Genomic DNA, 17,240 nt, shown 5'->3' on the forward strand with positions numbered 1-17,240 from the left:
TGATCGCGGGGCGCGATCGGAGGGTCGCGTCTCTGCGGATTTCGCTGGAATTAGCCCTCTGTCTGTAGTAATCGAGTTAAACGAGCGACGATCGCGCACATCCCTGTTACCCAGCCACGAGTCGAGCGTTTGGATAGGAGACGGAGCGCTCGTGGCTGACCAGGCACGTTCCCGATCCACTGCGCGGTTACGTGTGCTATCTACTCGCGGGCATCGACTGCTTTGATTAAAAGTAAAGATTCTTCAATGAAATTCTGGCTCGCCTATCGATCGCCCTGAACAAGCACGATCCGCGAGCAACGTTCTCCTTAATGGAAAAGGGCGTGTTGTTGCGCGGCCCGCGGTAAGGGAGCTAGAGAGATCCGTGCGTGAAGGATGTTGGCCCGCGGTATCGCATGGGGCTGTGCAGTTACGTGCACAATCTACTTGGCTGCGTCGATAACTGATGAAAAATTGACGCGGCTTCTGGGATTGGTATTGGACTCGGGCGATACTGCGGGCGAGCGGAATCGAATTTCCGAAGTTGAGGAATGCCTTGCAAGTTTTATGGTCGGCTGGGCAGGGGTAATGCGATGTCTGATGCACGAGATATCAGTTCACCCTTACCGAAGAATTTGTCCACAGGATTATACCAGAGTATACTGACAAGAGCCGAAATATTCTGTTTCAGGATCGCGAGTTCGTGGAGATGGAGGTGCCGTACAACGGCGCCCCGAAGAGGCCTGGCTCCCCTTCGCCCCTGACCTCCCCCGCGCACAGCACTGCCTCGAGGGGCGGCCTGCTGCACTCCTGCTGCGGCCGCTGCTACCCCCAACGTTACCAGGTACGCGGTCGCCGTATTCTCGCCTCGACGACCTCCATAAGCGAGGGCCCACCCTCGTCTTCCTCCCACTCTCACCAATCGCAGCCGAGCGGGCAGCCGGTCCAGTCCCATTATCAGTCGGTCGACCCGACCACCGTGCCGAACGTCGCGTTTAACGTGCCCGGCGACAATGACCGGCTACGTCGCCAGGGCACCAGCTCCTCCAGCCCCTACAACGAGACAAGGGTGTGAGCAGGGCTCGGGCCAAGGATTCTAGGTGACCGTTGACCCGCCCCCGGACTGGGAACGGCGAGGTTTCCTTGACCCACCGTTCGGATTACCGGCCCTCGCGCGCCTGGTGAGTTCAAAGGGCCTCTCTATTAGCGGTCACCGCTGTTCAGGGTTAGCAGTCGCAGCATTAGGCCGCGAACCGTGCTCACTCGGATACGTGGACCACTGCTTCAGCGTTTGGTGGTTGGTGCGGTGTGTCGAGAGCAGGTTTTAACAGGGAGTCTAGGTACGTAGCTCAGGAAAAGGAGTAAATTATCGAATCGAGAGGATTGTTGACAGCAGAGGGACCTTTGGATAGTTGAGTGCAGAATCAGACAAAGACTGAGCGTTCTATGTGTAAAATAATCGGAGTCGTCAGGAATTTATTGTATCCGACAGTCTCTGTATCGACTCTAACCGAGGATCACTCGTACCCGAGCAGTTTGGAGATGCTAAGACGATTCTCAGCGATTAGTTAGTCTTATCGCTCGAGTAGCTCCGATTCTTCTTCGGCAGTAGAGGCTTGAAACCCGCGAGATGGGCGGTGCTACGATCTGTCGGTCCTTATCGATCACCTCGATCTTTCGGTGCTGGTGCCAGGACCGGACTCTGCGTTCCGATCCCTATTTCGATCGTGATCTTCCTCGAGATGTCGACGTTCGATTGTTCACGGTGCGATTAGCTAATAAAGCTCTGGGAGATTAGTATCTGGGATTCGATCGCCGAAAGTGCGAAGGGCGTTAGAAACTTGTTGCACCCCTTCGTCTGGCAGGCTCAAAGTTACCACTCATTCAAACGATTAGGTGTTCTCGCGTGACAGCATATTCGAGCAGGCCCGGGGGCTCAAAATATCGCGATTGTGCGCGAATCCCAGTTGCTAAGCACGGTGTCCCTTCGGGGTGGACTCTCCCTCGTGCACCGAGGGCTCGAATTTCGAAGCAGTACTCCTCTCCCCGGCGATATTCTCTCCATTTTATCTCCGTGCACGCGCATTACGTGCGGATCGTTCGGTGCGCTTGATAAGAGCTAGATAAACTTGGTATTCGGGATGCGAGGCTGGGAAAATTCTGCGATTCCCTCGAGACAGGCCCCGGATGCTGAGTCGCGAAGCAGTATGTAGTTCTCTTCGGATGGATCGCGAGAAGTGATAGTGTCATCGTCCCGGACGCGTCTTCCCGACAATCCGGCTTGGAATCTGCTAGGAGATTTATAGGGAATCGCGAGGAAATGGGCAGCGATCTCTTCTTCGATCAAGCATACCTCTCCACGCTGATTACTCAGAGGGGAACGAACACGAAGAAGCTCGGTTACGTCAGCAGTGGTCGCTAATTCGGGTGGAAGAGTTTCTCCTCGCGCTTGGAATTCATCCAATATTACGTCTCTGAAGGGACAGAGAGCGCGCGATCGAGTGGATCGAGTGATTTCTCCAGCGGATCCACGACGATCGATCTCCTCGACGATGCTGCCTCGTCTCCTTTCGCCTTTTACTTTCCTCTGGAGTCCTGATCGGAGTCTAAACGGATCAGGGAGCGGTACGTATGTAACTTGGCTTTGTTTGCGATGAATTTCTGTGATACCCCCCCTTTTGGGGGACTAATTTCGTTCCTCGTCGAATAATACCCTTTACGCTACGTTGCAGTCGCTTTATGGGTCGGAATCATATCAGTTGTCGGTGGTAAGGTAGCTTTGCTAAAATCCGCTCAAGGGTCCGCGCATCTAGGGGCGAGACGTTGACTGAATCGGACTGAAACGAGCCGTGGTAACGAAGCAATTTATAGTTGGCTCCTGGACACTACCCTGATCGAGGGGGGAACTAAGATTCTTAGGGTATAGATTAGAACTAGCTCATCGTTGTCGGCCCCTTCAGGCCCACGTACGGTCGAATTTGGGGCCTAATCGACATTATCTAGCCTTATACTACTGCCTCCTGGCGAATTCTAAATCGGTGTAGTAGCGATTCTGGTAGAACGACGTCAGCCTGCTGGATTCGCTGTCTCGTAGATATTTTAGCATTCGATCGAGCAGAGGAGCACGATTTCGAAGGGGATTTACGAGGAGCAGCGAGCCCACCACGTCTGCGTCTCTAATCGAAATTATTAGGTCTCTTGGAGAATCGTAGATTGTCCTTAGATTACCTCTTCCAGTCGAGCGGCCTTTTCTTCGAGCCTCTGCTTCTCGTCTCCCAGAAGCACGCAAGTAGATCTTCGTTAGTTACCTGTAGGTACAGCTCCACGAGCTTCCCAAGCGACAGCTGCGAGCCTGTCGCGAACAGAATCGCTCGAGACGTGACTCGCGATCGTTTTGTAAAACAATACCGATCTCTCTCAATTAATTCCCCTCCAAAATCTCCTGGAATCATCTGTATCACCATCGTATTCGTTACCATCGAGGAGATGGGAAATGTGGCGTCTAGGTGGTCTCGGAACGGCATGAGGGTCTCTGGTATCGAGAACTCGACGCGTATCGACTGCAGCAGTCCACGGGCCGGCGTACATCGACTCGTAAATCAGCTTGCACGCAGCGAGGGCGACGTTAACGAGGGAAAATGAGAAGTGATAAATGATCCAGCCGGCGGACAGATCGAGGACGAGACCCCATCGAAACCCCATTAACTGTCGTTCCTCCTTCGTCTCTCCCCTCCTGCGACCGCCATTTTTCACCGGTCCACCGTCCTCCGCTTCCTTCGTCAGCTTCCCGTTAATCGTCCCTTAACTCGAGAATTCTCTAGCTGACCCTTCACCCTTACTCAACTTACCTCTCATTAATCTCTTCGAAATTGAATTCGCAACCTTCCGTCCACCCATTCCAAAGGAAATCCCAGCATCTCTTTCTTAAAAGCTTTTCCGTTTCCCTCACCCCCTGGATCAATCGCCTCGAAATAGAATCCAGACTCTCCTAGCACGCGATTTTAATCCGCAGTTCCTCTTCTTCCCCTTCGACGAGCTTCGCGATTTCACGCCGCTTCGGAGGTTGCGGACCGCAACGTTGGGAGCGGCACGAGTTTACACGGGAGCGACTTTAATTGGCGCGAGAGGGCGAGTGATAAATGACCGTGGTCGGGGCGTCTGCGATGCGTCAGTCGGCCGTTTACGCGATCTTTACGACGCGAATGTTACGCGGACAGACGTTCACCGAGTCTATTGGCGAGACCGGCGAATGTGCTTCTTGCCGGCTTTAAATCAATGATAAGATTCATAGGCTGGAGGGAACACGGCCGTTGCGCGACGTGCGCCGTCACGCGGGCGCAACAAATGTGTTCCTGCAGCTTTAACGCGCGCCCCCTCGACCCTCCGCGCCGCGTCTGCTCGGAATTGCCGAAATGTGCGGGACAACCGGCGATATATCTTGCCGCGGAGCCGTTTCTCTGTCTCCGCGAGGATTTCGTGCGGCCCTCGCGAGCAGATCTCCCGCGAACCGCTGGCTCGATTAACCGCCCCGCTGGAATCGAATCAAACACGTCGCTCGCTCTTTTATTCCCACTCCGCGTCGCTTCGAGTTCGAGCTTCTTTACCGCGGTCCCATTCGCGTCACTCCTTCCGCGGTCAGAGTGTGCGTGAAATCAAGAAATATGGCGGACTTTAGATTTGAGAACTTTCACCAGGAAACTAGACTCTAAAATAAATTGAGAACCTTGCAGCAACGGGGGCGCAACTCCATTTGTGACAGTTTTTGAGTTATGGCGTGTAATATAGGGTAAACTGCACTAATCATTGGCACTCCTGAGTAAAAAGCCAAATATTAAAAAATACGAGTTTAGAAAGTACTTTTTTTACAATTTCTTATTTTTCTTTCACTACAACACTGCAAGTCCCAGTATTTAAACTACACATTTTACATCTGGCGACACCACGAAGTGGGGTAAAGCGCTGAGTTTTAGGTGTTTTCTTAAAATTTTTATAAGGGCTAGGTAAGTATATTTTGTCGCTTTATAAATAAGTAATGGAATGAAATACCGATTTACTAAGTATTGTAGGTATTTAATAGTGAATGATATAGTCTGTTAAAACACTTTAAACTTCGCTTTTAACTACATATGTTTTTCTATATAACCTCAAATGTTAGGGTGCCAGTGATTGTAGTTTTATGCTTATTTTTGTTTTTCATTGAATATTTTTAAAATAAAAGACTTAATAGGTTTCAAGAGGTTTTATTTTAAACTCAAGAGGTTTTCATTTATAGAGAAATCCATAATCATTGATAATAACTGAAAATTAAGACCATATAAAAACTTCACAAAATAATATAGACATTCCAATTGGGATTTCCGCTTAGGGTGCCAATCATTGTACAGTTTACCCTGCGTAAAAAAAATCTACATCGTTCGGTGCACGTTTCATGTAAATCCGATAACAAATGAGCGATTTGTTGCAAATTTTGAACCTGAACCCTAATGCAGTTCCAGATGCAGCTCCAGATTTGAAAAATTCGCTAATAATAGAAATAAAATCTTATCAACTCAATAACTACTACTTATTGTGTGAAAATATATATTTTTCTATTAGTGTTCCCTTTTCAATGTTAAGTCAAAGCAATAATTTATGAACAGTTTTTTTTCTAATTAACTCGAAATTGGTCAAGGTGGAGCTGCACCCTTTTGCTGCGAGGTCCTCAATTCCTCTAACATCTATCGTATACCAGGTATTATTCTCAGACAAAGTGCCTTGGATATCTTTAATTATCTACTTGAAACTGCAGTTTGTCCAAGAATAATACCTGTTATACAATAGGTGCTAGAGGCATTTGTTTTAAGATCTAGTTTCCTGGACAAAGTTACCCCAGTGGTCAAATTTACTCCACTATTTACCCAGCCTGCAACCCAGACCTTCATCCCCAAAGTTCCCGACACTAGAATCACCATAATAGCCTCGAGAGAGATCCCTACAAGTTTCATCGCGATCTGGAGTCACGTTGACCGTTCTGTCTTTCATATCGAAGATCCAGGGCCCTTTATCGATCGAATCGACAGGCGCCCACTCGGATCGTCGTCTTCCACCGACGAGTCTATCATCCCCTAGGTCGAGCCTGGTCGCTCGCCAGCCCTACCCTTACGTCTTCCATTTTTAGATAAAATCTCGACCCGAGGCCTCGGGTCGAATCCTGCCCGAGCTCGTGCCCGCCTTCATCTCGTCCGATCGCACAAATTAATCGTCCCCGAGCGGCTCTGGCCCCTTCGCCGAACTCCACCGTGTTCCACGAGACTGTGCCGAAGCATTCGCGGGCTGGCAGCGGCGTGAAAGAAGAACGTTGCCTGGCGGAACGTGGACCGCGTGTCCCTCTGGATAGCAGGAGAAACGGATCGCGCACGGCGCATCCTTTCTCTCGTCTTCGTTCGCAGTCTACGCGGTCCCCGTTCCCTGGATAGGATTTCATCGAGTTCCACGGGGCTCGGTGAGGCATTCGAGCCGCGCACGAGGCAGTCGAATCGATAGCGCGTGGAACGTGGGACTCGAACCTCGTTCCCCGTGGCTCTCGCTTCCCCCGCCTTGTCTGGAGTTGGAGGAAAGCTGCGCCGTCGATGTCGCAATCGATGTGGCCGTTCATCCCTTCGTTTCGCGGAGGCAGATTCTCGGACACTTGGGATCCTGGAATGGGGGTCATCTGGGTGACACGAGGCTGTTTAAAGGTGCGAGCTTTCGGCCCTAGGAGTAGCTTTAAGGAAAACCTTGCCAGTTCGTAGATAGGCTGAAGAAGGGCTAGGGATCGAGAACCTTGGCATTAATTAGGAACACCGCGCGACGATTGCGAAGCTAGGCTCAACGGTCTGTGAGAAACACTGTGCACAAGAGTCGATCGCTCGAGGATCGATCCGACGGCTGAGAACGATCGTGTTCATTCTACTTCGTGTCCCAGGAGGCTTGCATCAAACGAACAGGCGTTAGGTTTCATTAAAAGGCTCGACTCCTTTCGCATTTATTGTCGAAAAATAATTAGCGGAGTAACTTAATCTCTTAAGCGCTGCGTTAGGTCAAAGACTGCTTCCAGCTGGCTACTTGAACGTATCAAATAATGCATGCACTTTACCACAAAATTTCTCGATGCTGATGTAAGCGTTTTCTGCGCTCAGGATGTTAAGTACCGATCGATCACTTCCAACGAATCTCGGATGATCGATATGGCCCCGTAAGTTTCTTTAATTGGAAACGCGGCGAAGATCGGGCTACAAATACGAACTGATCGATTATCAAGCGAAGAACGGTACGGAAAGCGTGCTGCGAATAGCGCGGAGCAGTTTAAGCAGAGTGTTTTCTGGTCGTTTAAATGCTAATCATCGCGGCGTAGAATCGCGAGATCCCGCCCGGTCGTTGATCCAGATCCGCTGCGAATTCTAGAAAGCTGTACGACCGTTCTCCGCCTTTAATCGCGATTTACGCGCTCCCCTGTCTAAATATTCCCTTTCAGAATTTATCGCCCGTAATAAAGGAGCGATGCCTCGGGTAATCGATCCGCATTAGCGGCATAAATTCCCGTCACAGGGCGCGGGGGGAGGATCGCGTTTTACGAAATCCCCGCGTGATTTACGCCGCTTTGATGTATTTTCCTTTGCTCCGTTTGACGCAAGCCAGCTCGGAGCACGAATTTTCGATATCCCCGCAGGCTCGCGGGTCGCGCGAGGAATCCTCGGCTCTGCAGCCTTCCACAGCGATTAAGGGTGCTTACCAACAGATGTTAAATAACGGCGTTGTCCCCGAAGCCTCGCGCCTCGATCGCAACGATCTCGGCGCGAAGCATCTACTTCGAGATGCAGCTTCAACATCGATCTCGATCTAGCGATTCCACTTGTTTCAATAAAAATCCACCCTCTCCCACGAGACAGCCACGCCGAGCCCTTAACAGAGCCGAGGATCAGGTGTTTCCAGACACGGAGATAAGTTTCTCACACATTCCAGCGATCCGCTAGCGGCTCCCTACTCTGCGACGCTTTTCTCTTCCGTTAGAGAGCGCTCGTGAGCGCGGCAGGAAGAAGTCGATGATCCCACTGAGACGATGTCCGAAGGAAATAAAGAAACTGAGATTTTTTAACCTATCGCGTCCTTTCGACCCTCACAGCGGCACGCGTATGTCATAGGGCACCGATTCCCGCCCCCCTCCGGGGTCTCTCGACGCCCGAAATCGAGAAAGTAGGGGGAAAACTGCGATTGGCGGGAGCGTTCTCCACACAACGAACCCAAACCCTCTCTGAACGTGGAAAGCCACCGAGCGTGCCCGTCCCCACTTTCTCACCAGTTCTTGAATTTTCAGCCACGTGTAACCTCACCACGAAACTTTAGCGAGCTTCGTTAGACCCATTGACAGTACGAATTGACCGTTTGACGAAAGTGCACCGTAACACCATCCCCTGCACGGACGGCTCCCGCACGTTCGCGTCGTACCGCGTCGCTCGATCCCCGCGGACGATATGGCGCCGATCCCTTGAAACCGCCTGTCGATTCTCCGTGCAGGTGGCTGTCGGACGTGACGCTTTCGAGATCCCGCAAACCGCGACGCTGCAGACGTTCGACGAGCCCCGCGACACCCAGCCGGAAGAGAAATTCTAAAAGGTCCCCGGTGGCGCCGGGAGCGCGATCCACCCCCTCTCTCGGTTTTCGGGGGGGGCGGACGCGCGACCCTGTCCCCGCGGCTCGTGGGCCGCAGCCCGTTGGATATTCATACGGGTGTACAGTCATCCTTGCACGGTTATCGACTAGAAAATTGTACGGCAACGTGTCACCTTGACCTTAGGGACATCCAGCAGGTATAATGCACACATGTATATACATATATGTACGGGAATGTGTATGTGTAACGCGTGCTTGGTCCGTGTATACGTGTATACACGTGTCGTGTGCTGGTTGGCGTCGGGACGCCCAAGCGCGGAGAGGCTCGAGGCCTCCCTCGAGCTTTCGTACCCGACAGAAGACACCCTGCTGAGCTTCACGCCTCGATCATTCGCGACATACAGTGCCTGGCAACTCTTTGACCTATACTCGCTATTTGGACGGATGTCGTTCTGCTTGTGGGTGGTAGCATCAACCTTTGTAGCGTGATGGAGGAGAATTGCTGGGGGTTGTCCTATTGGGGTAGCTGGTAAACTAGGACTGAGTACACCTCGGGCTGATTTATCCTTTCATTGAGAGCTGGCGCGGAGGGACTGTCAACATTCAGCTCGAGCATTCTACTGCACGCAGTGCTGACAGTTAGTTATATTTGCAGATTTTTATTTGTTTATTTATTTAGTACAATTGAACGGACTAGTTCTAGTTATACAGAGAAATAAGTTGCAATTAAGTCTTTAAACGGACCAGGCACTCGAATCGCTCGAAGATCAAGTATTTTTTGCGAATTAATTGCATGGAGATGAAATACAATGTTTAGTACCACCACGTAGAGTACAAAATATTTTTTTAGTGTTTTTCGTTTTGCCCTAATATTGAGCTTAAGGGGTCAGTCCACTGTAACGGTTTGAAAAATTAAGCTCTTTTTAAAGATTTTTTTCTCCGTAGATACAACATACAATGCAATAAATCTTTTTGGTATTTATTAATCTACTCTTATATTATACAAAAAAAATTGAAAAAGAATTTTTTAATTTGTTTTGAAACTTTAAACGCGATTATCTCAAAACGACATTTTTTCAACTGGTGCAGGTAATTGCAAAAAAACTATTTGACCATTCAGTCTGAAATTTGTACACGTTATTCAGCACATCAGTGGCTATGGCCTACTTAAGTAGTCCTATTAAGTATAAATTTTCGCAGAATCCTATGGGTGAAGCAGGTGTCTGGCAGTGCAGGTTCTCCTGGAGCGTAGGATCACCTGTCTCACTGCTTCTGGACAGTTGTCAGTAGGGAAGCTATTAGCATTCATATCAGAGGCTAGTAAGAATCGGAACTGAAAGTTTCCCGAGGTCAGAGGGAAAATCTAGGATAATCCAGACTACGAAAATTGGCAATTTGGGCGCCCAGTTCGGCAGAGATAGGGGGTCCTCGCGTTCAGTGCAAGAAAAAGCTCGAGCTAAAGTTGCGAAGTGTCTCCATCGCGAGTGTTGCTAACAGCAGTTTAACGTTCCGCAAGTCAACGAGAACTTCCCAATCCTCGGCACACGTGTACAAGTCGACTCTAGAACACTCTTCTCCATTCTTTTTGCTCGTTCGAGTCCGCTCGAGGTAGCGGAGCAGAGTCCCGGCAAATTTTCGTCAAGTGAAGAACTCCCGGGGCTTGAGAGCTGCCAGGGCTTAACGAGTTGCAGCGTAAATTCTTGAAAAACATTCCTAGGGGTAACGGCGCCGTTTAGAGCGTCTAGGACCCGCTGGAATCCCCGGTCGGCTTAAGCGTGTCCTTAGCAGGTCGAAGTTTTCTTCCAGTTTGGCCGGCAGACTTCCTCGAGCCCCCCCGCGCTCGTTTTTACCTCGCTGCAGAGCGCGGCTGCACCTATGCACGCGTCGCCGCGCACTTGCGTCGCGTGGCTGGCGCACAATGAGCGACGAGTGGCGCTTGCAAAAAATAATCGCTGACTCTGGCGCCTTTTGCGCGCGGCTACGAAGGGGTGAAAGACAGTTCCTCGTCTTTCCTCCTTGAATAAGAATCCATCTTTCAGGTCGATCCACTTCGTCTTAGAGACTACGCGGACTCGCAGCTTTTTCATTTAGACTTCTCTTCGATTTACTATTCTTTTGACTAGAACACCTTGGAAAATGGACGAATAGATCTTTCGCGAGCACCAGCGACTGAATCGATAGCGCGCCGTAGAGGGTGGCTCTCGAAGCTGGCAATGAAATTATCGAAACCCGGTTTGTGTGTACGTGTTTGCGAGTGGCTGCCATATGCCAGGGCCTCGATAAATCTCGCGGCTCGGCCAGCCGTTAACTCGCTAACGACAACAATCGCAAGCGTTTAAAGTCGAATGAACGTCTCCTCTGTCGTTCCCATCGCGATCTGCCTCGAGGAACTTTCCACCCTCCGCGTAAAAGTCAAACTGTCCGAAATTTCGTGCTAAATTTCGGGCACGTGGCAGCTGACGAGCTTCTAGAATTTTCCGAGGAACACTAGCGAGCTCGACGGTGTATTTCAATCCGCGTTTCCCACTGGAATCACTTTCTTCTGATATAATCTTCCACTCAAGGGCAGTGCTTGGGTTTTATTAGAAGGCGATAGCTCCGATTTTGGAATCTAAGACCTATACTTGTCCCCCTTGAAAATCTTCTTCCCTTCGTACCACTTTGTGTTTCAACCGACGCGGTCAGTCCATCGCGTTTCAATAACCAGGACGCATCGCTCTCCCAAAATCATCCCCGAGGCGTTTAAGCAGGTGTCTTTGTTCAGGTCACGAAAACGTCTCTCTTAGCTCGTCGAAATTCACCGAAACCCGGCATCGGAGTCTACGCGCGCGTGTATCGTTCGTTTGAAATTATCAAACCGCGGAACGGCTTCTTGACCGAGAACTTCGACAAACGAGCCTCGGTATAAAGCGTCGCGTTGATCGAACGTGGAAAAGGGGTCTCTCGCGATTTGCTTGACGGGAAACGGAACGAAACGAGAAAAAGAACGAAAGAAACGAGCGAAAGTGTCGCCGAATTAATCGCCCACTGCCCTGTGATGCGCATTGTGATATATAACACGAGTTGCTTTCATGAATAATGCATAGCCGAAGGAACACCGGGAGCCTGTAGTGGAGCACCCACTTCAGATCAGCCAGGCAAGAGAAAATTGAATCTTAAGTGTCCGTCTGAAAAGCTCCGTCAATTCACTTGCCGTCGGTCCAGTAACGAGCACCATCTTTTCGACAACCACCCCTCCCAGCCCCACCCCCGGTCCACTTGACAGAGGGCTCGCCCCTTTGTGACCGAAAACCGTGGCCCCGAACATCCGATCCCTGATAATCGAGCGGTCCAAAAGTCGAGAGGCGCTGGCGACATTTTTCTTTTCTCTAGCCACTGGAAGCTTCTCTGGTGTGTAGCGTGCGGATGAAATCGAGAAGGACGAGTGTTTTCAAGTAGCCCTCGATATAATGGGACACGGAGACCCAGTCTTGGCCTGCTTGCGCTGCTCGGAGCTTGAATTCGGTGTCCAATCGGTTGCGATTCTAAATTCAAAGGCTCGAGCGGGACGAATGATTTTAAATTCGAATCGGAACGTCTGAGGAACTGTCGTCCGCGCCTCCTCGCCATCCAGGCCACTCGACTTCTATTTCGGGCATTGACGTTGCCCATTGTCCCCCCAGTTTTGCTCCATTTGATCGCTATTGGAAATCTCATCGGTCCTTTATACATATGAATACCCGGTTCGATGAAATATATGACTGTACATAACATGCGTGGACCACATCTGTATATTTCATTAAGTCGTTGAAGGGCACGCAATCCTGCCAACGGCAATTAAGTATACTCGCGGTTGGAGGAGGGGCGATCGAAATTCAACGCAGCCGTGCCACGGGGGATTAATTAGAAAGCACCGCGCACCCACTTCTCGCCGATTAACGCTTTATTAGGCGCTTAACAGACACGGTACGGTAGGCTCGCAGCGATTAATCTTGTGGACGGCCTCGTCGCTCGATGATCTCGAAGAAACACGTGTCACGTTGAAATTCGAGGGCTCCTCGCGCCTCTGCTACCCCTTTACATTAATCACGGCGGTGTTTCGGCCGAGCTTAGGCTCGAAGATGATTAATCGGGAATTAGCAGCATGTTACAGCCTGTCCATCCGCGTCGATTACGGCCCGCGGGATGATTAATCGATCCGCGATCCACGCATTCCTCAACGGGCCCGGCCTTCCTGATTATTTTCGACTGGTACGCGATTATATCGAGCGCCCTGGCCCCACCCTACCCGCCGGCATCGACGTCAATCCCAGCGTCCTGCGAAATTAATTACCCTGGTTCAACAGGTAAGTCGCCAATGGGATCGGCCGTAAACGTCGCGGCGAGACAGGCTGTCGTTTGTCAATTTTTATGATCCACGTCGCGCGGTTAATCGCTGGACGCGGTGCAGTATCAGCATTCACGGGCGTTGCCTCTAGGAGCAACGGAAGGTCTCGTTGTAATCGAGAAATGATTCAAGTAGCAGGATAAAGAATGACACAACGTGCTCTGTATTACCTATGCGTATAATAATTTAGTTTCCCATCGCCAAGGCTCAATTCGTTCGGTCCTAGAATCAAGCAACGTATATACAAGGGATCCGATGGAAGCTGATACTGCATCCCTTAAGATACTCCAACCAGCAACTCGAAATCCACCCCCGTGATACATGTCCCCCTGAAAACCTCGCGAGTGTCACGCGAACGTGTAAATATGTCTGTATATTTTGTATCATAAACACTGTCGGCACCTGTTGTGCGTGGTTCGTCCCGTAGAAACAGTTCTCGTCCGTTTAAGGTAAGGCCCAGCGAAATCTCACACTCGTTACTTGTCTGCCTCTTGTTCACCGTTCCCCACCGAAAGCCTGCTAGCTCGGTTTAGTTACCTTTTTCTTTCTTGGGAAATGCTGTTTGACCGGCTCTGTTTCTCGTTCTTGGCACCGTTCCTCTTCCACACTTCTCTCTCTGGACTGTTGCTGAATGCCGGAACACATAAGTACCTCTTCGCGATCATCGGGCACGAGTCGTGCCCGGCGAGATCGTTCGGTACCGCGAGCAACTTTTTTCCCCCCCGACTACCCTCCGCAGTCTTTGTACGCCGAGCGTTCGCAACGTTACATATTCGAGGGAGGGAGAGGAGAGACCGCGTTCAGATTGCCCCCTTGTCGCGAGGCTCCCTCTGCTCGCCCTCCCTTCGACCCTCTGTTTCTCGATAGCACTTGCTTTCAGTGGCCCTCCCCGACGCGAGCGCCGCTGAAATCGACGGGGCTAATTAGCGAACGATCGAAGACACGCTGCATGGATACGAGCCCAGACGCTGCTCCTTGTGCGCCCGCGACGTCACTCGTCGCCGTTCGATCGGCGCGAGGCACGCTGGCGGCGTTCTTTGATCGATCACGGATCGACGACCTTTAATCAAGCTACTTTTCTTTCAGCGGAACTTTCATTGTCGATACTCGCGGGAACTTTGTTACGCGGTTGTTCAGCCACTCAGGGGTACCCTTAGCCTGCTCAGGGAATCGATTCTAGTGGGATACTCAGGTTTTCGAGCCGCCGAAACGTGAACGTGCGCAGTCCGCTGTGTTTGGGCGTGTACTCGCAGTCGTTCGTCAAAGGGTTGAGCGAAGCAAGGGGTTGTTTGATCATTAGAAGGAGATGTAGCGGCACACTTTAATTTCAGTGGGATTGCTTGCGCAGGTTTCATCGTGACGTTCATTTGCCTTTATACAAATCGATGACTGCGATCGAAATCTGTCGCAAGTAATCCCACGGAAAGATCAACTCTAAAGGTGCGAATCCACGATGTGATTCTGCGCGAGACAAAAATCTTAGAGACACAACTAAATGCAAATAATGGAAACAGTCCGGAGAGATGAAATTTCTGAAAATATATCATGAAACTTGCCTGACGAGAGTCTAGTTTCACGAAAAAATTCAACTTTGTCCATTAGTGGGTAGGGTAATTGTGAGACAGTTGCAGTACCTTAAACAAAATTGTCACCGTGTCTCCTTCCTTCCACATTCATTACACATAAAATAAAAATAAAATGTGAAAAAAGAGTAAGAAGCCCACAAATATGTTTGGATTATCAGATTTGTCATTAAAGAATAAATAATTTGCCTTGAGATATCGCGGTATCTATTTTGAGACACCCTTTTTGTATTTTTAACATTAAAAGCATCATTTAGTCAACTTACAATTAGGTACCTTCCGATACAGTGCGCGTAAAAATCCTCTCACGAAATTAAAGTCTCAAGTGAGACGCGCGATTTTCCTCTCATCGCAGATTTGCACCTTTACGTTACACAAAAACACGCTCCGCGCGATCAAGCTTCCTGAATTTATCCAGAAACAAAAGGGATTGACCCTACTATTAATTTCGGTGCAGTTTCAACCCCGAGTGTCGAAAAGGTCGGCGTGCTTTTGAATATTCGAAATCGTCGGCGCGCGTTAACGAGCGTTCGTGTAATCAGTTCACCACGATGACGTCGGGTCGGTTCATCAATGTTTTCGGCCCCACCGGAGCCGCGACGGCGTCCATTAACGCGACGGTGCCCTCGCGATCGTCAGGGCCGGGAATTCTCGACGCCGGAGCGTCCTAACGTTCGGGAAACCGCGACGCAGATGGCCGCGACGGGAATTAATTAAATTTAATTAAACCGACCGTCGATTAAGTCCGACTCGATGGTCCCGTCCGCAGCGGGCGTGGAGCAGCGCTCGCGCCACTTGGAAACGGAAGATTGATAGGAGGATAGGTATGATCGATGCTCGGGCAAAAATCGCTGATCGAGACACGACCACGTTGCCCGGGGCAGTTAGCCAGCGTTAGATCACGCTTACGTAGGGGCCAGATCAGCGAGGAACCAAGATAGCGTCCCCCTGACAACAGCGAGAGACGACAGACTGTTGAAGTCGGTAGAAGTTGACGTAGGCTTGCTTTCCGTTAGCTATCGAGCTCAAGAAAGCTCGGAAAATCGTGCATCAGCAGACGATGCCTGGATAGAAGCCACCCCTTTCGATCGCCCTTCGCGCTGCAGCCTTCGAAGCAGCGTGCCTCCGTCCCTCCCCCTCGGAGAGATTGCTTCTTCCCGAACTCGCTCCGAGTTAGGGAGAATAGGGTTTAGCGTAGACCTCTAGTGTTACGAATTCTTGCGACGAGAGTTACCGTGACAAATGTTATTATCCCTAGATGGAGACTGTTTTAGGCACGACAATATTTCGACGCGCTCGTTCTGAAAGATCTCGGATCGCAACCCCTTCGCGACCTCAGAGTAGCCTCGTCGATCCACGTAGAAACAGCCTAGCGACGGATCAGGGATAAGGGAAGCTGTCCCCGCGACGGCGAAACGGCCTGAATGTAGAATCTCGGGAAAGAAACTCGCCCCGTCTGACGGCGACGTAGAGAAAACCGTAGGCCCATGTAGAAAACAGACTTAGGGTAGGTGAGCCTAGCGTGCAACAATGTAGTGTGTGCTTGTGGTGTGGATTTCAGCAGGCGTACAGTCAGTACATCCCAGCGACAAGGGCCCAAGTGTCGGGTTCCCAAGGGGGACAGACCGGGGCTGCGATGGACGGGACTTACCTCGTCGAGGCCTCGTTCTGAACGGCCCTAAAGCTTTCTTAGCGCAGTCCATAGTGTAAAGCACGCTGTAAAGCCCAGTAAAACTGACACGAACGAAACTGTAAAGTAAAAATACAACAGCCACATCAGAAACCGAGATAGAGCAGTGTAAAAGGCGAACAAGTAAATCGAATAAGCGAAGTAAAACGATAGATATGTGTAATCAGAGACGACGACGCACGGCGAGTAAAACCGTGACGAGGTTCGAAATTGGTTCGAGATCGACCACTCGAGAACGTTAGAGAATGGAAAGGTAAAAAGCTCGAGATACGTGTACACGTTTCGGAGGCACACAGAGACACGGCTGCGGCGACGCAGCCACCTCGAACGAAACGAGCTTTCCGAGAGTAACGAAGGATAGACGAAAATAAACAAAAAAAAAAAAAAAACAAAGTAACGAAGCGCGTGTACTAGAGACGCGTGTGTGTGTAAATATACGGAACGCTCGGAGAGGAAGAAACACAAATTATTGTCACGAAATACAACCAGTCACGCGAGAGTGGCAACAAAAATAACAGACAACAACAAAAAAAATATATATGTATATGACACAAGACTCACACACAGTGCGAAAATCTAAAACAGTATAAGTCAATCAAATTCTTCTATTTCCTCATTTCCGTGCCACCCCCGTTCATCGACGACCGTCATCTACCGTGGACACGCTGGACCTGCGATGGCGTCGCATCCTCCGCAACCCTCATCATCGTCATCGTCACCGTTGAACCGCGGGCGTCACCGCCGTGCATCATCATCCACCTCGCTGCGAAACGGCAACCTCTTTCTCGACACATCCTGTCTGTCGCTCATCCGTTCGCTCGCCCACGACGGACAAATCGATCTTTAACGAACACGGAAACGCATGCACGAATAAAAAAAAAAAAAAAAACACAAAAATAACGAAACGAAACCGAATCGAACTGAACAACAAATAAACACGAACATCGAATAAACGATTCGTCCACGTGGAACCATGCGGAATTTATAATGAACC

General features: G+C 50.3%; 1 protein-coding gene and 1 long non-coding RNA gene across 10 annotated transcripts in view; both read left to right on the forward strand.

Annotated features, from left to right (window-relative positions):
- Window positions 1–17,240, forward strand: part of Shal (potassium voltage-gated channel protein Shal) — a 110,596-nt gene that overhangs the window by 73,995 nt on the left and 19,361 nt on the right. For 4 of the 9 annotated variants that reach the window (XM_076813203.1, XM_076813204.1, XM_076813205.1 and 1 more), the window contains exon 4: window positions 671–823. In XM_076813203.1, the coding sequence (XP_076669318.1) occupies window positions 671–823 (153 nt within the window). Of the gene's footprint in view, window positions 1–670; window positions 824–8,311; window positions 8,433–8,511; window positions 8,805–11,693; window positions 11,745–16,117; window positions 16,762–17,240 lie in introns of those variants that run through there. The other 5 variants (XM_076813211.1, XM_076813206.1, XM_076813209.1 and 2 more) reach the window with 5 other exon arrangements.
- Window positions 2,612–8,092, forward strand: LOC143369367 (uncharacterized). The gene is made up of 2 exons (XR_013085385.1): window positions 2,612–3,069; window positions 3,103–8,092. It is a non-coding gene; the product is annotated as an uncharacterized LOC143369367 (long non-coding RNA).

The sequence above is a fragment of the Andrena cerasifolii genome, chromosome 5 (genome assembly GCF_050908995.1).
Source record: "Andrena cerasifolii isolate SP2316 chromosome 5, iyAndCera1_principal, whole genome shotgun sequence".
NCBI lineage: Eukaryota > Metazoa > Arthropoda > Insecta > Hymenoptera > Andrenidae > Andrena > Andrena cerasifolii.